At 38.5% G+C, this 20,851-nt stretch overlaps 1 protein-coding gene across 14 annotated transcripts in view; it reads right to left on the bottom strand.

Moving 5' to 3' along the window:
- The window catches only part of RNF144A (ring finger protein 144A), a 68,128-nt gene that overhangs the window by 12,323 nt on the left and 34,954 nt on the right, over positions 1-20,851 (bottom strand). For all 14 annotated transcript variants that reach the window (XM_087775106.1, XM_087775105.1, XM_087775103.1 and 11 more), the window contains 3 exons: positions 15,492-15,637; positions 560-664; positions 285-345 (listed from right to left, as the gene is read on the bottom strand). In XM_087775106.1, coding sequence (XP_087631232.1) covers positions 285-345; positions 560-664; positions 15,492-15,626 — 301 coding nt within the window. In that variant the 5' untranslated portion in view covers positions 15,627-15,637. The remainder of the gene's footprint in view (positions 1-284; positions 346-559; positions 665-15,491; positions 15,638-20,851) is intronic.

Here is a 20,851-nt window from a genome sequence, read left to right as displayed (position 1 = left end):
ACACATAGCAATTTTCTTCCCTCAGTTGATTCCCAGAATGTTGCAATTCTGGGAATCACACAGGCAAGAACAGAAACAATGTTTTTTGAGTGTGGGGGGTTTTTTTGTTGGTTTTTTTTTTGGTTGGTTTTTTTGTTTGTTTATTTGTTTTTTTTGTGATGACCAAACAATTAATGCACAATGCTACTGCATGAACACATGCAGAGCCAGATTCTGATTTACAGGATCACTCTGGAGTGATACCGCTCCCGCAGCCTTGCAATGGGTAGTGTAACATGTGTTACCTCTTTCAAACTGTAGCTTCTTATACCTTTGCATGATTTCTGATGCAACCATGCACTCAATCTGTTGAAGGAAGGAAAAGGAAAAGACAAAGTTCCAGTTAGGAACAGCAATAATCTAAGGAATTTTCAACAAACGGAGACAAAATATTTGACCTTTAGAGAATTATTAAAAACGTACGTTGGCAACAATGACAGCTGTAACATACAGAGTAAGACACATTTAAACATGCTGGAAAGAAGAGAAAAAAAAAAAACTATTTGCAGTAAAAGTGTACCTCATTTTCTTGCAGATGACCTCGCTTTGGGCAGGCAGCATCAGGGCAGCTGATTGCTGTTTCTAGACCTTCTTTGATCAAGAGTTCCACGTACTGTTTTAGGCACTGTAAGAGAGCCAAAGACTGAGTTAACTATCCCACCAAGCATAACCACTCAGTATTTTAACAGCTTTCCTCTGAAAATCTGAAGAACTCAAACTTCTTTGAAAAAACAGATACTACTGTGTCCCTTTTACAACCACGGGCCCTGCTCACAGCTTTTGCCACGGTTATACCTTTAAATAGAAAACAGCTAGTTAATTTCCCCATCAAATAACTCTTCCTCAATTTAAAATATGCAGCAGATTAAAAAATAATAATAATGGGGAAAAGGACAAATCAAACAGGGAGCTAAGAGGGGAAAAAAATAATAAAACACCACCAAGATAAAATTAGATTAACCACATTCCAAAAATCTTTTATGTGAAATCTTTATTTATTTATTCACAATCTTTATTGTGAAACCACAATGCAGCTTACTAAGCAGTAACTACCCATAGACAGACATCTGTCAAGCATACCAGAGAGCAAATTGGAGCGGTGTATCTTGCCTTCTATTTCTAGAAAATAACTATCTGAACTTCATGGCTAAAGATATATCTTTTCCATAGGAAGGAAAAATGTGAAAATTAGGACTCCCAGAAGAACTAGTTTCCATGGGGACCAAATAATAAATATTGGTAATACCAATACTTTTCTCCCCTAGCAACCACAGCATTTTACCCAAGTCATAACCGAAAATGTAGCATCTAACACAGTAGTGCACAGCACGACCTTCAACAAAACAGAGAAGAATGCTGGATAGACCAAGGGCAAATTAAGACCAAACCTTGTTATTCTTGAAAAGCAACCACCCCCCTCCACCTCCACACATCAAGGTGAGAGCTACTGCATAGGTGTCTGCTGGGGACGCAAGGGGAGCAATGGAGAAGAGAGAAAGAGACACCCTTCTCTCTGCAGGTACCGGGCAACTTCTACCAGCCTGACACTACACAGAAAGAGCAAACGAGGGTCTGCTTTCCAGCGGATGGGTCACCCTGTGGTGTTCTCACCCTGCTTGGGAGCTCAGCTGGCAGTGGCAAACTGGAGACAATTATAGAAAGTAGGTCCCTAACTCTCTGTTACCGGATATGTGAATAAAGAGTGAGGCTAGACCAAAAGCAGAGTGAAATGAAGATACAAAACAAGCTCAGAATACAGCTGGGTGGGATGCGAGAAGGATTACACACTCTGCAGCAAGCTGGCAAAACAAGGACTTCAAGTACTATTTCCAGACAGAACTTGCAAAAAGGTATGCAGCCGCTGACTCGCCATTAGCCTGGGAAGGCAAAGGGCTGCATCGACCTTGCCGAGTACAGTGTGCCTAACCATGGGTCAGAGCACAAAGCCACTTCTTCCTTCAAATGCCATCAAACAGGCCCATCAACAAGCACATTTCCAGCCTAACCCTTTGCACGTGGCTTGTAGCTGCTAAGGTCCAGACTTTGAGTCTACTCATTCAGCCTCTTCTCCTTCTGTTCTCCCTCTTGATATGTCTACTCTGCTCCTTTCAGAGACCCTATCACCTATATTAACATTTTATTTCAGATTTTACCTCTTGCAGCTTGATTGCAGCAAAAACTTCACTTCCTCCCACATAATTTCTGCTACTCTGGTACACAGCTTTTCTGGCAGCAACTTGCCACCACCTTGATAACACAATAACTCATTTCTGTCAGATTCCCCTTCCCTGCATCTCCTACTCAACAGAGACAACAGGTCTATTTTTTGGAAAAGAAAAACAAAGACTGGATAATTGATATCTTTTTTTTACATGTTTTACATGTGTAAAAAAAAAATCCACGTGTGATAGATTACGGTCTACATCTTCCTCTTTATCAGTAGGGATTCAATGAAGACAACTGTTCACTTAGTAGATGGTTTGCCTTGCAGAAGGTTTCCAAGCCTTCGCTTAGAGCTCTGCAGGGCAGGTGGTGGAACAGTTCAAGAGAACCACAAGCAGCAACCACAGAAGGCCGAGCTCTGCAAGAACCAGGTCCTAGGTTACACGCCTTAGCAAACTGCGATTTAAGCTGTAGGGAGCTATTAATGTTGCTATAATGACACTGTTGGCTCTTCCCTTTCCCCTCCATTTGCAGACTCCAAGTGTGGATTAAAAGGAAAATGCATACATTTTTAATGCCAGCACTTAGCACTTATAGAAAGTACTTTTCCAGCTGAATGAGCTTCACCATCGTTAATCATTAATGTGGTTAATTCTCTTCCTCAGCCTGTTTGGGACCATTGCCAAAGCCTATTCGATTTGTTTCCCTTTCCTCACATCTTCCAAGGAATGACACAGTTCATCCCTGCCACGAGCAGTGTCCAAGGCCTTCCCCTTCCCCTGATGTGGCACTGGCCCCTACCTCCTCAAAACAAGCCCACCCGAAGTGCACTTCTTATGCTACACCTTCTGGGAACACAGATGCTGTCTCGAGGCCATGAAATATCACTGTAAGTTAGGCAGATGATAAAACACTGTCCACTCAGGACTTCCTCACTCCAGAGACTCCTTAGGTGGAGAAAGAGTAATCCAAAGTGGTTGCAAGAGAATTTGCAACACAGGGTAGCTGTGGCTTCTCTTGAGAGCAAACACAAGGTGTGTCATTTGAGTCAGAAAATTTTAAACTGGCTACAGTACTAGAAATGCACCAGCATGCAAGCAACACAACACAGTAGGATTAGGTACTCAGTTATATACTATGAAAAATTAATTACAAAACAACGACAAAAAGATGACAGAGAAATTGTTGCTTATTTTCTATGCAGCTTGTAGTTGATCCCATACTGGAAGAAAATATCTTCATAGCGTTTCCATTAAGGCAATAAAGTACTTTATAGGATGAATGAAAAATGTGGGAGTGTAAGTCACCCCCAACAACTTTCAAAATGAACTGTATTACATAATTTTTCTCAGAGAAAACAGGAATTGAAATTAGGTACCTAAGAGCTGAGATTGGAATAAGGTCACAAGATATCCTTCTTGTTGTACATTGACCCTTACAAAACCAATATGCTGAGGAGCATCTTTATTCTTCCTTTAATGGATGTGTGTCAATGGAAAGTTACTTTTATTTGAAGCAATACTTTTGCTAAATTCCACTTGTTTTTCTTTAAAAAAAAACTCATTGTATTTCAGTAATTAAATAACTAAATACTATTTATGTAAATCATGCTTGGAGATACTCTAAACCTATCAAAAATTGATGGTGGTAATTCTGTACATTTCTGCTTATGTATATAGTCTGACATGACGAAGCCAGGGTAAGACTTGGCATTTCACAAGAAAATAACTCTTTACTGAATTAAGTAGGTCATAAGAGGAAACGTTTCCTTTGCATTCAGTTTTGTACTTCATTTCTGTACTGACAATCTTCACGTGGAATAATGAAGACCTGTCTAGCCAGCCAGAAGAGAGGACCAAGTGCGTAAGTTTTTAGTCATTAGTCCAGCTATAGTAACAAACCACGTGTGTGCTCCTACTCCTTTTCCAATCCAGAACTAAACCATGTCAGTTTATAACAATTGTTAGGCAAGTTACTCTGGTTTATGTTGCAGTTGCAACAAGTGAACAGGCAGTTATAGTACCTTAGATTTCTGTCCAGCATGCATACTCTCAGCATACTAAATGACTCAGGGGAGGAAAAGAACAAGTATCATATGATGGCACGCTAGGACACCGCTAAGGTTGTTTGGGTTCCTTCGCTATACAGATCTATACCTTAACATTCATTTTACAGCTTCCTATATTTTTAAATTAAAAGGAGATTGCAATACACTACCACAGATGAATGTTAGACAAGGAACCCCATGAAAACTGCCATATAACTTTTGTCATTTCCTATAGACAAAGGAAAGCAAAGCACTGCACAACATATGTATTATATATAAACCATATATATAAAAAAATACATATATACATATACACTATACTTAATTTCTATAAGGTTGTATAAACTGCAGATCAAGATGCATCGCATACCCCAGTTGCTGCCAAACAGCGTAAGATCAGTCAGAAGAGACTAGTCAGCTCCCCTGACTATTACGCCTGTATTTTTCCCTGTGTACGCACACTCCTTGTGCATCCCTGCTCTGCCCTCTTTCTGCACATCACTGTTGTCCTTTCTGGTGTCTCAATGACTTTTTCTTTCACCTGGTAATCCAAGAATCCCTACTGTCATTTGCTGTCCTCATGACAAAGGTCAGGTGCACTTCCACTTTGAGGAGTTTTGGCCCAGATCCATTCTCTCACAAGGATCAACTGAGAGCCCAACTCAGCAGCGGTTTTAGTATCAGCTTCCTATATAAATTAGGAACACTTTTTTCTGCCTTAGAGATAGATGGCTAATAAAAGGAATGACTTACTTTCTGAAGCTGCCAAGCCTAGTCTAATATTTAAAGCTCCGCAAGATGAGTTGTACTTCTAACCTTTGTACATCAAGGATTGCGCCACACAGAAAGGTATATTCAGTGACCATTGATGTGTTGTTGCTTTAAAGCTGCACATAGTTTTGTCAACGTTACAAGGATCAAAATACCCTATAAGACTCAAAATGGTTATTTTTTTGCTAATTTCCAAACCATAACATATAACTGCTGCATTTAACTCTAACAAACCTGCACAGGCCACAGCAAAATCTCAATATAAAGAATTAAAATGTCTGACTTTTAATTTTCTTTTAGGAGAATTTAGGCAACAATTATGCCTATTTCTGATGACAGTGCTTTGACTTATTTCTCCTGACATCAAAAACCAAATAAAAACCATCGTAATTCATAAGAAGGAATTTGACTTTCATTGTTTCCATATGGGGCAATATTTATCTACCATCTACTTCGAGAGAAAAAAATGTGTTCACTTGGTGCCTAAGGTAATTTTACAATACAAAATGCCCGTAATTAAAAACACTTAAAGATATTTTTAGTGAACATCTTTATTTTTTAAAATAGAAGAGCATACCTCTTTGAAAAGTTATAAACAAATGTACTTTTAAGAACATGTTACTGCTACTAACACAGGAGACAAGGAATAGCTTTTCAAGATGTCACCTTTTATTTCAGAGTTAGGCAGGCAAAAAGATGATCCTGTATTATTTTCTTAACAGCTGCTAGGTGGATTTTGTCAAAATGCAGACTTCTGACTACACTAATCCTGCAGATGCAAGTGCCAAGTCATATGGGAAATATTTATAAATAAGTCAATGGATTTGGAAAGGTCAAAAAAGCATGACAGGATGGCAGAGCCAGTATATCATCACTGTATCATTTATTTCTTAAAACTCCAAATGTATTTTAGTGCTGGCACTAGGCCACAGCCATCCCAAAACAAAATGTACACTACACACAAAATCATGACATGCTGGCATTGGTAAAACATTTTAATAAAACTAAACACCTATTGATAACATTGAAAGAGAAAAAAGAAGAAATAAAAGGAAAGAAATCTAGCATTTACAAAGTTCTAAAAAGGAAAGGGAATGAATTTTTTGCAATTCATTTGTTAAAGGTGACTATTAAAGGTAGATGAAGTCAGTTGCTATTGTGCACAAATATTAACCAGGTAAATAACCCTTCACCTTGGGCAGACAATCACCAAGAGTTTTGCACCACGCTTCAGGAACACAAGGACATGCTTTTTCAACAAGGGAGTATTTGTTCATTTGTTTCTTAACCAAAAAAATCTGATTCTAAAATTAGTGGGCCTAAGTTGCAATACAAAGAGGGAAAATGGAGAATAATACTGGGAAGAAAGCTCAAACTGAACAAGAAAATGTTTCCAAGATGATTATTAACATGTAGACTAAATTGCTGAAGTCTTGCAAATTCTATATCATCTGCAAACCAGGATTAGATAAACTTCTAGAACTATACATACACACACACATTTATATAAACTTGCATTCAACCGCATGAAGAGTCAGGAAACACTGGTTGGTATTTTACGATCCACATTACAGATGACATCAGGCTGGATGAATGTAATGATCCCTTTTGGCCTTACATTCTAGGAAAGAATATGAAAGGATATTGAGTGAGAAGCACTTATTTAGCAGTGTTTTGTAGCTACAAATCTACAGTTTGGTCTACGGGTAGTTTTTATGCTAAAAGGATACTAAGCCAAAGCTCAAAATCGATGTGATGAGGCTACACAGGTGAACAAAACTACTGCAACAACTACTTTTGATAGTATTTTGTAATATTCTTATGTTCTGCATACCAGGTATTTTTCTTTACATTACTTAAAAATGAACACTAAGAAGGTAATATCCTTTCTTGCCAGAAGACAGTGTAATACCAAGGTTATTCCACTGCTCCGTGCTAATCTACTAAGCTAATTCTGCAGTCAGTCTGGTGCACAGGTATTTATACTGGTAGACACACTGCCCGTAACTATTTTGGGTAATGGGATGTAACACTCATTTTTAGCTTCGGATTAGAATAGTAAATAGTGATGCAGTGTGCAGTACTCACTGGGGCAGAAGGAGAGAGTGTGCATGAGAGTGAATGTGTCTCACTACAAATAAATCAGAGATGTATTTGGGTGTCCATATCTCAGGTGAAGGCTAATACTCTTGGAATAATAGCTTCCCTCCCTTTCGTCCAAACAGCAAATTCACTCTGGACTAGATAGCTTCTCCCTGAAGAAAACATCACTTTCTAGACAGACTTTCCATTTAGACAAAGCTGAACAATCTTCAAGAGGAAAAACTCCCCTAAAATAAGCAGCCTACAGCTGGGGCATTCTCTGAAGAGGAGGGAAGAATGACCGAGTAAGGTTGGAGCCTGAGTCTTCCCTTTTCCTGTAGAGTAGGGATTCATGTAGCCATATGTAACTGTCATATGTTACTGTTTTTAATATTTCAGTGGATACTTCTAAAAGCAACAGGAATGCTCATCTGGTAATAAGACAAATGCACTTTTAATCTTAGTGTTTCATAGAAAAAGAAAACTACTTTCTGCCAAATTTCCGTTGCACACTTAGAGCATGCAAGAAAACATGCGACAGGAAAAAAAAGTGGTAGGTTCTTGTAGAGCTTTTAAGCTTATTTCAAAATTACTACATGGCCTTTTCATGTAAGGTAGTAGTTTAATACTGCTTAAATCTATTCTTATTTAAATCACAGGCTCAACTTTGAAATACTCTTGCACTGCTGCTCCAGTATGCACAATTCTCTAAGGCAGATCTACAATCTGGCTTTTTGGTATCACCCTAATCCTACTCGGTTGACAAGTGACTTACTGGAAAATACTTACGCACACTTCATCACAGAGATCTGTTTGAGGCATACACATGACCGTGGGAGTGATTTTTTTTCTTTTAGGTATACTGTCAGCTATACTGACCAAATCCAAGAACACAAGCTATATTCAACCTCACAAACCACCTAGATCTAAGACAGATCTACATTAGACAGATGTTTAATGTTTGTGATACTACTTTGAACTTTAATAGATCATTTCCACTTCTATAGACATCTTTTCAGCGATAATCCACTTTCAAAGAAATCTTCACTATCCAAATTGCAATTTTTATTAACCCTGCAGCTGATTTATCAACCTTAAGAACAAATCACAGAAGGAAATAGTCACTTATCTTGACATGCAGTACTTCAAATCTACAAATGTGAAAGCAGTAACAGAGAATAGTCAAACATGTTTGCTCTTTATATCCTTCGTTTTGTTGCAGAAACAAAAATCATGCTACACAAGCATACAGAACCTTGACTCTAAGACCTGCAAGGCTCTCCAGAGCTCTGCAACAGGGAAGTACCTAGCGCCCAAATTTGGCCTCCTATGCTGTAAGCAAAAAAGTACACACCAAGAAAGACACCTCAGCCAGGACCAGAGATTGATAACATCACAGGCGATAAACATTTTCCCCAAAGTGGCAAGTAATTTGAAAAAGCTCTGTTTGACAGGCTTCCTGCCTCTACCTGCCCAACACCTGGCCCCTTCTTAAAGATAATTTTTTTGTTCAAAATTGCCAAGGGTAAATGCCTTTTCCTCCCCGCATGCTGTCAGTTTTTAAAGAGTATACACACCAGCTGTTTCTGCAGCCCTGCTAGAGTCTATATTGTCAGCCTAAATCCGGTCACATCATCTTGCCTGTGGATGATGGCCAAACGGTGTCTTGGCTGGGGAAGATAAATGCAACTCATGTGCTTCCATGTCTCAGGGCAAACCATCTAAGCATCCTTTCCTGAGCTGTAAAAATTGGTCTTGTCCAAAAGTCTGTGTGCTCCCATCAGCTGGTAGAATCTCAGGATGGGAAATGCCAGCAGCTTGCCAGGAGCAGGGACTCACCCATTGCAAATGCCACTGTGGTTAGTGCAAAGACAGCTGTTGATTTAGCCTGTGGACAGCAGTGCAGATTTTGCTGCTTTGGCTCTACCTCTGCCCAAATACTTTCTGACAGTACACCCAAATATCACACCAGTCCCTCATACACACTTCTTAACTGATTCAAAAACCCCACAGACAAGATATTCACATTAGAGATGAGGTGCAGCACCCCTCTGCTTGAGCACAGCCTCCAATTCTCTGCAGAGTAACTGTGCTAGTTTGAGTACAGGGAAGCGTCAACATCAGGCCATCAGTCAACAAGTGATGAAGGTGAGGCAAGAAGAAATGCATGTATCATCAAGGATGCAGGTATTTTCAGTGAGAGCTATCCCTGGAAGAGGAGCCCTGCTGACATCTTCGGCTTGAGAAATATTAGACTACAGCAAATATCCTTTGAGACACAGCAATCAATGGCTGTGGAAATCACAAGCAGGACCAAGCAACAGGAACTAAATGAACCTGAAAAACAAGCACCTGTTTCCAGTTGAATGTCTTAATAGAGAAAGGGAAGGCAATGAAGACTTACAGCTGCCTATCCTTTGAAATGGTGGGTAGGTTTTTTTTTTTTAGAGAGAGAGTTTATATACAAATTTATATATGAACATGTACTGTAAAACATATAGAAGATAAACAATTTTTCTTCAGAGGAATCTTTCACATCAGCAGATAGTCAGCAGAAAATGGCTAAATGAGAGATGGATAATATCTTGCAGTTCATGCGCATCTTCATCTTAGAATAGCTATTGCAAGTGGATGGATATTTAAACATTTTTTTCATATTGAATTTTTACCCCTCCATTATCTTGCATAAGCTTCTTGTTCTCACCTATTCAGGGCTGCATTTGGTAGAAACAGAGTAAACCTTACAAAAAGAAATTTGTTTTCAAATGCCAATATGTAGGATGAAACTCAAACATTCAGGAGGCAAAAACAACAACAAAAATTGTCTTCCCTTATATGGTTGTTTGAGAAAAGTTTATTCTATTTCAGAACAGAATGAATATTTCCCAGTGGGAGGACAATACACCTGCAGCACACAAAGGACCTTTCACTTTCACATGCAAGACATTATGCAAACAAAAATGAACTAGTTTTCCCAACACCCAGAAGACAGATAACGTTAATCTCATTTAGTAACATCACACAGGAGAGGGGAGTGCTGAAGGCTCTGGATCAAGTTTAGTTTTCACTCAGGGTTCTGCAGTTCCCAACTGTACATTAATTACTCTGTAAATAGGCAAGTTTATTATTTAAGCAGGGAGTTTTGTCATCACAGCACCTACAAGAGAAGTCAGAACCCAGACAGCCATGTGAATTGCTATGCAAACACATAGCGACTTCTAACCATGAAGCCTCTACTGACACATAACATGTCAAGATTAGCATCAGTTTTCTGCTATGGTTTTGGGGGAAGTGAGCACAAGCAGCAAGCTCTAAGCTTTGCCAGCAGCTGGTGGGAAACAGGAAAACATTACAGCTGCTAAGAAGTAACCAGAGCTCTATAAAACCTCAGAAGCCATTAGGTTTCCCCCTTCTTCCTGCTTCAAAGCAAGCAGGGCATCTCCCCTTGGTAGAGGTAGGGGACAGCCTGGCCTCAGCCCAGTGCAGCTCTGTTAAAGCAGGTTTCCCTTGGCAAGTAGGGACAAACCATGGCAAAGGAAGGCAGCCAAGCCCACCTGCTCCCATTCACACTGTTCTTGGTATCTGCCTTGCCCCAGGGGAAGCAGAAGCTGATGCTGCCTCATTCGGAGTGAGGGAGAACGCTGAGTAAATCCTGCTTTTTCCTGTCTTTCAACTCAGAGGCCAAAGCTCTATGTGCTTCCAGTCAAGCACGACAAGAGAGAGAGAAAGAAAAAAAAAAAAAAGAGATGCCTGCTGCCCGTTACAGGCAGGCCAATGGTATTTGCCTTGCTGATCATAGGGTCCTCCCTTCCTTTCAGGTCTTCAGCCTATGAAGAAGCTCAGTTAGGGGAATGACTAGAATTAAGTAGACAAGCATTAACAGTCATGATTAGGCAAACGCAGTAATCCTGATTAAAGAGGGCTAGTGATAGCAGGAAGAGTCTATCACTATCCCACTGTCATGTTACTTGAGATAGAATACACTTAGAGGTGGATTTAAATCACAGTTCTACCAAACTCAGAGGAACACCTAAAGGTCCAGGGAATATTAACCAGCTGTCTCAAGGCCTTAAGGTAGAGCCTGTGGGTAAGAACTGAAGTACATGTATCTACTAAAGAGATATAAAATTGGCATGGCATTATTAGTTTCAAAGACCGCAAAGCTGATCTACATGTCCACAGCTGGCCAACAAGAAATCACAAACAAGCAGCAGAAGGTAGGTCTTAACATTAGTTTTGTTATTTTCTTTTTGATTGTAGGTGTTCTCTCTCTCTCACACATATCTGAATAACACTCTTCCATAAGTAATAAGGTGGATTTCAGATAAGTAATCAAAATAATTTTTTTTTTCCCCATCAAAGACAAGTTCTCTCTCAGGCTTCCTATTTCTTCTAGATATTTGCTTGTCTGGACTTCCTACTTGACTAATTTTCTTTTTAAATTTGAGAAAGGTAAGCAATGAATCCTCCGGTACCAGAATCATCAGCACTGCATAAAATCTTGAAGGGGACTGAACAATCTAATGCAAAGGCAAGAGGAGCTAAGCCTGTCTGAAGTAAGAGTAGTGGCATCACTGTACTTGCAAGACATTATTTGGCACTTCTATGTGTACGTTTTTATATATAAAAATTAGATATCTACACCAATATACACGTAATCCTGAATCACAATACATTTCAGCAACTAATCCATGGACTTCCATGAAAGAATATCAACTGGAAAAAACCTGTTGTAACTTTCGTACATACACAATTGGTAACACATAAAGGGAACATCCTGTCCTTTAAGACATATGAGAATTTCATCATAGATTATAAAATGGTCAGAATTTCAGGTAGGAACTGGACTAAAATTGCTCCCTCCCTATCTTCCCTCACTCCAGAAAAGCAAAGGCTAAGTAATAACTGAAAAATGTTGGTGCAGTAACTAATACAAAAACAAAATTAAAGAAAAAAGTGATGCTCTGTTTGCTTTACTCTCCCTTTCCTTCCCTAAGGAGGTAAGGGTCATAAGGAAAGCTTTCTGAAGAAACATGCAAAATCAATTACTTCTCCTGGAGCAAGCAACTGCTAAGTGACTATCTTTAAATTTAAGGCTGCTAGCTATCTACTGTGTGCTATTTAAGTAGGGAAAGGTGATTTAATAAGAAGACAGACATTTAAGCATTTTGGTCCAAAATTTGAAAAGCACACTTAAGATTGGTCCTGTTGCTGACATGATTCCAGAAGGAAACAGATATTAGTTTGCCCCTTGACAATACTCAGAAAAACAACCAAAGAAAAAGCCAGCAGCAGACAGCTTGTTTTCCTTTCTACTCTAGACTTTTGTTCCTCTGGTACCTTGAGCAATCCAACAACGGATAAATTCCTAATGCATGAGATATACAAAACTTGAGAGCCCACAGCATTGTGTGCTCATTACCAATCATAACGATAAAAAACCATAATGGAGTATTGTACTAATAGCCACAACTGGCAAAATAATACGATGGGAAATTGTAGCCTCTATGCCTTATCAGCAGAGGAGTGGCAGTCTGCTCTATTCAGCCCATGCACAGCTCTGCCAGAGAGCAAAAGGAAACAGTGTCCCCATTCTATCTTTCTGAATAGCAATGCTGTGTTGTTGTATAAGTGTCAGGAAGAGACAATCCTTCATGAGATCTTTACCACAGCACTTCTATGGTTATAAAGAGTGAAGACGTGCAGACAGAAATTTTATAAAATTGAGAAATCTGCATGTTGATCTAAATTCTGCCTACATACCAGTAGCACTGCACTTGAAAGATCTTTGTAATACATACTTACACTGTCTCAGCTTGCTGCAATTTAGACAGAAGGGCTAGAGCTAGGAGCAAGAGCTGCAGCAAAAATAAGTTTTCACATTTGTAATGGACATCCCTTTTTGCTTTTTGCTCATGTCACTGCAGAGGCCATCAGTTACCTCAGGTCATTTACATAAAAGCAAGCAGCCAGAACAAAATTATATATTGGTCCATCAAGAACAAAACAGAGATGGTCAAATATTTCTCCAATTATATTTCCACTTATCCTAGTATAACATACTGGATCTACTGTATGTAGACTCCATCCAAAGTCTTGAGTCAAAAGGATTCCACCATCCCCACCCCCATTGGTTTTCAATAACTTTAATTTGGCTGTTTACAAAATCCAGTTCATACTGAGGACTGCAATGATGATTTCCAGTTTCAGAAACACCAAGTTTCTGGAAATCATCACTGGAGGAACACCAGTGGAAGAATTGCTACATAGCTGTCACACTCTTCCTTAACCATTGCCAATGGGCTAAACAGTCTTGCCTGACTCATTACAGGACTGTGTTCTCAGGCAATTTATTAACCTGCAGACTGTCCACAAGGCAGAGATGGAGGCCTCGGGTTTCAGTCATGCTGAATTCCTGGGCTGTAACAGGTTTATAGCTATTGCCTCTTGCAATTATTAGGATTGATTCTTATTTCTTCCTGCACCACAATCAACAAAAGCAAGGGTAATCATAGAATCATTAAGGTTGGAAGAGACCCTTAAGATCCAGTCCAACCGTTAACCTATCACTGCCAAGTCTACCACTAAACCATACTACTTCCTATTAATTCATGGGAAAACTTTAGGGTAAATAATTTTTTCATTATTACAATGAAATACAAAAGGCAGACAAAGTATACTGGTTCACTTAAACAGGACAAAGCTGAATCAACTATTCAAGACAATCAAATACAAGTGGTAAAAATGGACTGATGATTCCACCTGAACAGAGTTCAACACAAGAATCCAACGTCAAAGGTTACATCTTTAATATCTGTAACAGGTTATATCTTTCAAAATAGCAGTAAGAGTCAGTAACCATATTCTACCAAGAAGAAACAGAAGATCAGTGATGGCAGCAACAGTCAGAAGGAACAAGGTAGAGAGGAAAAGATGTATCTGATAACCCAGCCATTCTGCTGCCACATAAACATTACTGAAAAGTGAAATGAAAATATTCGCTGCATCCAGGCAACAGGGAGAGACACAGAAAACTCAGCTGTAAATACTAGAACTATCCATTGTGCAGTAGAGAACAGTTTTCACGAAGCCTATTATTCTATTTTTCATGAAGCCTATTATTTTATATACTTTTGCATGCTTGAGCAAACACTCCTCTCAAAGCGCATAATGAAGTAATACTTATTTTTTAATTGGACAGGCACAGTGTTTGCAACAGACTGTACCTGTTTATCTGCCTGTGTACTAACCTTCTCTTTTCCCATGGAACATCACTGTTAAAGTTGGTTGCAATGACATGGAGTTTTTAGAATATTACACATATTAGAAACTGAGCTGTTTACATTGGGGTTTTTTTGCTGTTTTCAGTAAGCAACAAAGAGGAGCTGTCTGTTCTGTTGGCATTCCCTATAGCTTCCCTATAGAAAAAAATTCTATAATTAAAAAAATGATAATATTTCTATGAAGAAAAATAAAAGATAGAAAAGACTACTTAAAAAAAAATCCTCCCTCTTCAACATTAAGAAACTCCCCCCAAAAAAAACCCCAAAAAACTTTGTCAAAAAAGACTTTTGAATTAAAAATCACCTGATTTCATGTCTGAACCTATTATTTCTCAAGAGTTTATGACACGGTGTTAAAGTCTGAGCATTTATCCCAAAAATTATATTCTTACTGATGTTACTGTAATTTTTCCACTGCTGAGCCATCATTACAAGGTCTTTTTTGTGTACCTGCACCCATTGCAAAATTAAAGGATCAAATATTTTCATTCCAAATGATTAGAGATAGAAAACTACTACACCTTTTGTTTCTCTGTTTGTAAACTAGCAATACAAATTTACTGTGATGATGATCTTTGCTACATACCAAATAGTATTTTATACTTAGCTGACAAGATTCTTGTTACTCTAGGCACACATTTGTGCAATATGGTAATGAAAACCTGTTACGTGATTGTAGTTATGATAGAGTGAAGTTAGAATCCATAATATATTAAGTACTTTTCTAGTTACAAGCATGTGCATGGCTCTGTTCCAGAAAGACCTGGGGCTAAAGTTAAAAAAACCCAAACCAACAAAACCCAGCAAAGAAACCCCAAATCCAAGCCACTGACAGATAAAAGGGAAAATGTGAATAACCTTGCTAAGGAGGTAACTGTATACAGCAGTATACAGAATTGTTGAGTAAAAACCTTTTTGTTTCTCCTCCCCAAATAGGAAAACAGAAAAGTTTACTTGCTAGCATTTGTGTCAGGTACACAGCAACAGTATTTATTTCCACTGCAGCACCAATACTTCTGGGTGAAACCCACTCAGCAGAAAGACACATGATTTCTGCAGTTAAAATTGTGTATTGTTTTTTATACCTAATAAAAAAGTAAACTCACCAGGGTACAGAAGATGCATTGGCATTGTGCTATTGTTGTCATCTGCTCCACAGGATATTCACCAAGGCAGAGCTTGCAGGACACTAATGGGTCAAGTACCAAGTCCCAGGTAGGCCTATATCTTGCTGTAGTCATTGCAGAACAGTCTGAAAAACAGCACAAAAGTAATGATACTCCATCATCTCCTTATATTGATACTCAGTACATTTCTGCCACTGTAAATCTCATTGTCAGCTGCTGCCTGTTAGCTATTTGGGAAAAAAAAGCTATAAACAGCAATGGCTAATTTGACAGTGTCAGCACTTGCAGTAGGCTATACATCCCCTGCCTGACAGAACATGTACATAGCAAGCAGAAGGAAAAAAACCCCACATAATACACTGACAAAATATGAGAGAAATCAGGAAATATCCGTGGGTCACAGACTTTTATCTGACATTGTACATGCAAAAATCATTCCCAATTCTGCCATTTCCACCACTAGTTACAAGCTTTCTTTCACCAACATTGATTACCCATCACTTAAAATACATTCTTTAACTCCCACAACTCTAGCTACCCAGGTGAGACTCACAAGGTCTTTCATGAACCAAGCATCTATTATGCCCCTTTTCCAGCCTGATGATATTGTGACTTACAGAGCCAGATATTTTTATTCCTAAGAGCATGACAGATCAATCAGTTTGCTAAGTTAATTTTAGAAATAACGATTAATATTCTGAGTACACTCAGAGTTTTAGTCTGCATTTTTCTCCCAACCCTTGCTATGTGCCAAGAGCACAACTTTGTTGTAGCAACAACCAACTGGGGCAAACAAGAACACAAAGTGAGCTATAAAAAGAGGCTATAATACCTATATATCACCCTCAAGACAGCAATAGGATAGGACCATGCAGAGCATCTTTATCCTAGGCTTCAGGGCCCAGATGGAGAGTTGTCAAATGGCTAACCAGAAAGAAAATCACACATAACAAATGTATTCCCACAAAGAGGAAAGCTAATTTACAAGTTACACACATGGGAAAAAAAAAAAACAAACAAAAAAACGGACTCCCCCCAGACATCTAGGGTAATTTATGTAGTATGTCCAATCTTAACACCATATTTAGTAGTATTGTTTTGTCACTTCAAGTGTGGGAAATCCACATCCTGAGGCTGCTGGAAGGTCCATATTATCTTACCTCCCTCCTTCCCAAAATTAGCTGGTTCTTTACCTTCCCCACACAGGCAGTTACGCTACTCCAACAATGATTACAGCTTTTTTTTTTTTTTCCTCTCATTGGCACTTGCAGCAACTGCTTTTATATATATAAATACATATATATATGTCATATCATCTATGAACTTCCCAAGACCTTCAGAACTGCAACAAATGACTTTTATGCTTATTAGACTAGGTTTAGGCAGATGTTCAAGCAAAACACACTTTTTGCTCCCAAACAAATCACATGGAGAGTTCAAAGAAGTGTTTGTGAAGTCTGAGTCTTTGATGTTCAATTCATTGTGGATGTGACTCCACTAAGGTCTCCTAAATTCTCTGAAACAAAGTGAAGATTTTATATTAGCCCTCCATTCAGTCTAACTCATTAGAAGATGCCATTTAAAAAGTACATAAAGGACACCAAAAGAGTAGAGCCTAATAATACTTATTTCTAGTACAACCATCAGGGAGGAGAGGGGGAGAGAAGAAAGATTAAAACGACCCCATTTCCACGGATGCTCTGGATCACTTCCTCCAAAAGCCCACAGGCAAACTCCACACTCTTTCAAAAGAAAGAGATGAAATAGTCTTGCAGAACAGCACATGAATAACGGCTCCACATCACAAAATAAGACTTGTGCTGTACAGTCTTTTCTGAGACTTTAATGTGAAAGTCTGACATGGTGATATGAATGAAACCCCAAAAGTTTTAAGGCTATTAAACTGCTGCTTTACTGTCAATTGCCACCACTTTTTCATTTAACATAAAATATCAGCAAAAACAATTTTCTTCTTCCAAACTTTGGTTTATCTGACATTTGCAGATAGTAAGTATTTGAGAAGCAGTGATCAAACACACCTGAACTGTTCACTATTAGTTTGAGTGTCCTTTGCTTGTCCTGCACAGTTCATTGCACATCTGTTGCTTATGGCAGCAAGCAGATGAAACTAGCAGATGAACAATGAAGAGGGATAAATTTAAGTTAAGGATGCACTTGCTTACGTCAGGCAGACCAAAATCCTAGCAAGTTTTACAGCGAAGACGTAATATCTGACACAATTCAGACTTAAAGCCTGCCAAATATATTGATCAATTCAATCCAAAAAAAGAAGTTTATATTTATTCAATGTGGGTCAATAAGTGATGATAAAGGGGACAATATCAACCTTTCAGCTCAAAGGCTTAAACTTGTTCCCTGATCCCCAGGACTTTCAACAGAGGCTTACTGGTATCACTGTGGTAATTCCTCTTTTGCAGCACAACTGTACTGCAGTAACACTTCACTAGGAAGTATTGCTCCTCTTTGTCTTCTCCTCCAAAGCAAAAGTGAATTAAAGTGAAACTTTCAAGCTGGCATCTAGCAGGCCAGCAGAAGTTGGCTGCCCAGTACAGTTGGCATGTAATCCACGATGAGCTCAGCCATGGTGATAACAGAACGCAAAACCTGAATGCAGCTTCAAGTGGCAGCAGAGCCACTTCTGCTCAGCTCTCCTTGCCAAACACCTTCTGCTGAGACAGTAATACGTGCAGCAGAGGCTGATTGCCTCTATTCATAGGGGTGCATTAAAAACATGCTTCGTTGACTCCTAAAGGTTTCCATCCCACACTGCCAAAGAAAACAAGTTCCAAGTCACCAAATTAGTCTTATATTTATTTTTTGTACATCACTTTTTCAAATAGAGTAACAAATAGTACAAGATAGCATTGTATCACTTTACACCTTTCACTTTAGTCTACTGCAGCATTATATGCATAACCTCAATTACACACTAAATCTATGCTAAAATAGTCTTTAGTTTTAATAATCATAGAATCATAGAAAATGAAATATTACATTCACATGCATGGGAATAAGCATCTGTTGTCACTGGTGGCATTAAAACAAGGATCAAGAAATCTGCCACCTAGCCTTGGAAAACACATATAGAAAGCTACCACATCCCAGTGGAACATCTGCTGAGTATCCCTGTAAAGGAACACAAGGAACGAAGCTTTCCAAAGCACAGACTAGATCTTGCTTCATGATCATCTGGCACACTGTTGCAACTAAATAATAAACTTCTGTGTTTACACCATGATGCTTAAGAAACCCTTAAAAAAAACCAACAAAAACCACAAACTCTCAAGAGAACAGCAAAGAAAAGCTACCTTCTGTCAAAACCAGATTAAGACTCCAAGGGTTCCATAGCTGTGGTCTCTTATAGCTTCAGATTGTATTCTCATGCCTTCTAGTGACATGCAATGCTTCAGGAAGAATGTAAAAGTAACAGCAAGAAGAAAGAGAAGGCAACTGAAAGGACCTCTAGAGGAACAAAATATAGAAAAATACATACTGGTATGCCCTCATGATGAAGGTCACTGGTTACAGCATCAGCCAGCAGAAAATTTTGCGTCATGGTTTGGCTATCTGCCAGGAGGCCCCAGGAAATACAGCTAGTAAAGGTACAGAACTACAGTCCAATCCATCTACTGAACAGATTTTAGCCCAATAAATTTTTAGTTCATTAGAGGTTTAGTGTTGATTACCAAACTCAGTACAACCATCAATACTTCACAGGCCGTGATAACAGTAAACCAGAGGAGAAGTTGGTTGTCAGTTCAGACTCCAAATTCTACTGCAGTCAAGGTCAGTCTCATTTACATATTTTTGCAGACTGTGGTCCACATCTGGTAATATTGTATTTGTAAGAAATATGGTCATGCAGCCCATCATTTTCTAGGACAGCATCCCAAAGCAAGCTGGGAGTAGGAAGCATAGAAAACAGCTTTAGTAATAATTTGTTCAGGAGTCGTCTTTTAATAAATAATCAACAACTTAACTACTGACTATTTAATTCTGCAACCATGTGCATGTCCACAGAAAAAAGGAACCACTGCATAAAGACACAGAAGTGACTGAAGTCTTGTTGCTGTAACATGTTAATATATTTAAAACGTGACTGTTACGCATTCTGGGAGACTGCTATGGAGGGGAAAGGAATCTTCCATTATTTCTGCACAACAATTAATGAATTAAGTGAATACAAACTGGATTTCTGAACAGTAATCCCTTAGTTTTTTGGTCCACCTACACAGACTACATTTTCAAGTGAGAACAAATGGCTGACTTGATCTCTGGTAAGTCAAGAATAGAACAATTCTTTTTTTCCAGGCTTCAAGAAGTTGCAGAAAACAGTGAAACAGAAATAATGTGAAAACATCTGTGAAAAACTGTGAAATCAGGAAATAATGCAACCTTCTTCCATGCAAGTCATTCAAGAAATTATAAAACAGTACGATTTTTCTCATTGCACTGTAGTAAAGTATTTCATGGCACAGTACAGTCAAAATGTAATTGCATCAAGTTAACACTTCATGGATATATATGACTGGCTATGTAAGAAAAATGTGACTAGAAAATACGGTTGAATAAAATAGTCATACACAGCACACTAACTAGTGGGTCTTTTTCACCAAGCAGGACCAAAAATAGAGCTTTCAACAGAATTAAATTTCAGCTTTAGATCAGGGATGGGTTTAATTTCTAAATAAGGGCTTCAGTCCCCTCTCCTACCAGACAACTAGTTAATCATGTACAAGTCATCTGCCTGAAGGAGTTACATTAATCTGAATTTACTAACATGATGGAAAACAGCTCTTTTAGAAGCCAAAGAAAGGGATTTAAATGGGATTTAAAATTGGTTCCCATTCCTGTTGTCCCTCTTTGATTACATCTAGTAGCCTGGATTATTTTAATTAGAGTTATTTTGACAAACACATCTGCTATAGTACAGGGTTTTATCTATTTTTATAAATAAATATATATATTTATATAATCCAGGCTACACTTCTTCCTAAATGAAGTCAAACATATCTGCCATAGTACAGTTTTATATTTTTATATAAAGTATATTTATATTAGATTTATACATTTGATATTTAGAAATGTATAAAAATATAAGTCTATAAAAATTTCTCCAGGTATTTTACTTATGTTGAGAAAAAGTGCACATTTCTGAAGTGGAGTCATCTGCAGAAAGCCTATTACACTACATTCTGGAACTGGCACTGCCTGCTACATCTATTAAGTGAATATTTTGACTCTGTGACCTAAACAATTCTGAGCTTTCCTGTGTAGCCACAGCTGTAGCTCACTGCACACGATTCGATAGCTGTCTC

This window comes from Nipponia nippon, unplaced genomic scaffold (assembly GCF_047370975.1).
Source record: "Nipponia nippon isolate SJK-2023a ecotype South Korea unplaced genomic scaffold, ASM4737097v1 scaffold_4, whole genome shotgun sequence".
Lineage (NCBI taxonomy): Eukaryota > Metazoa > Chordata > Aves > Pelecaniformes > Threskiornithidae > Nipponia > Nipponia nippon.
The sequence above is the reverse complement of the archived record's forward strand: the minus strand, read 5'-3'. Positions and strand labels throughout refer to the sequence as shown.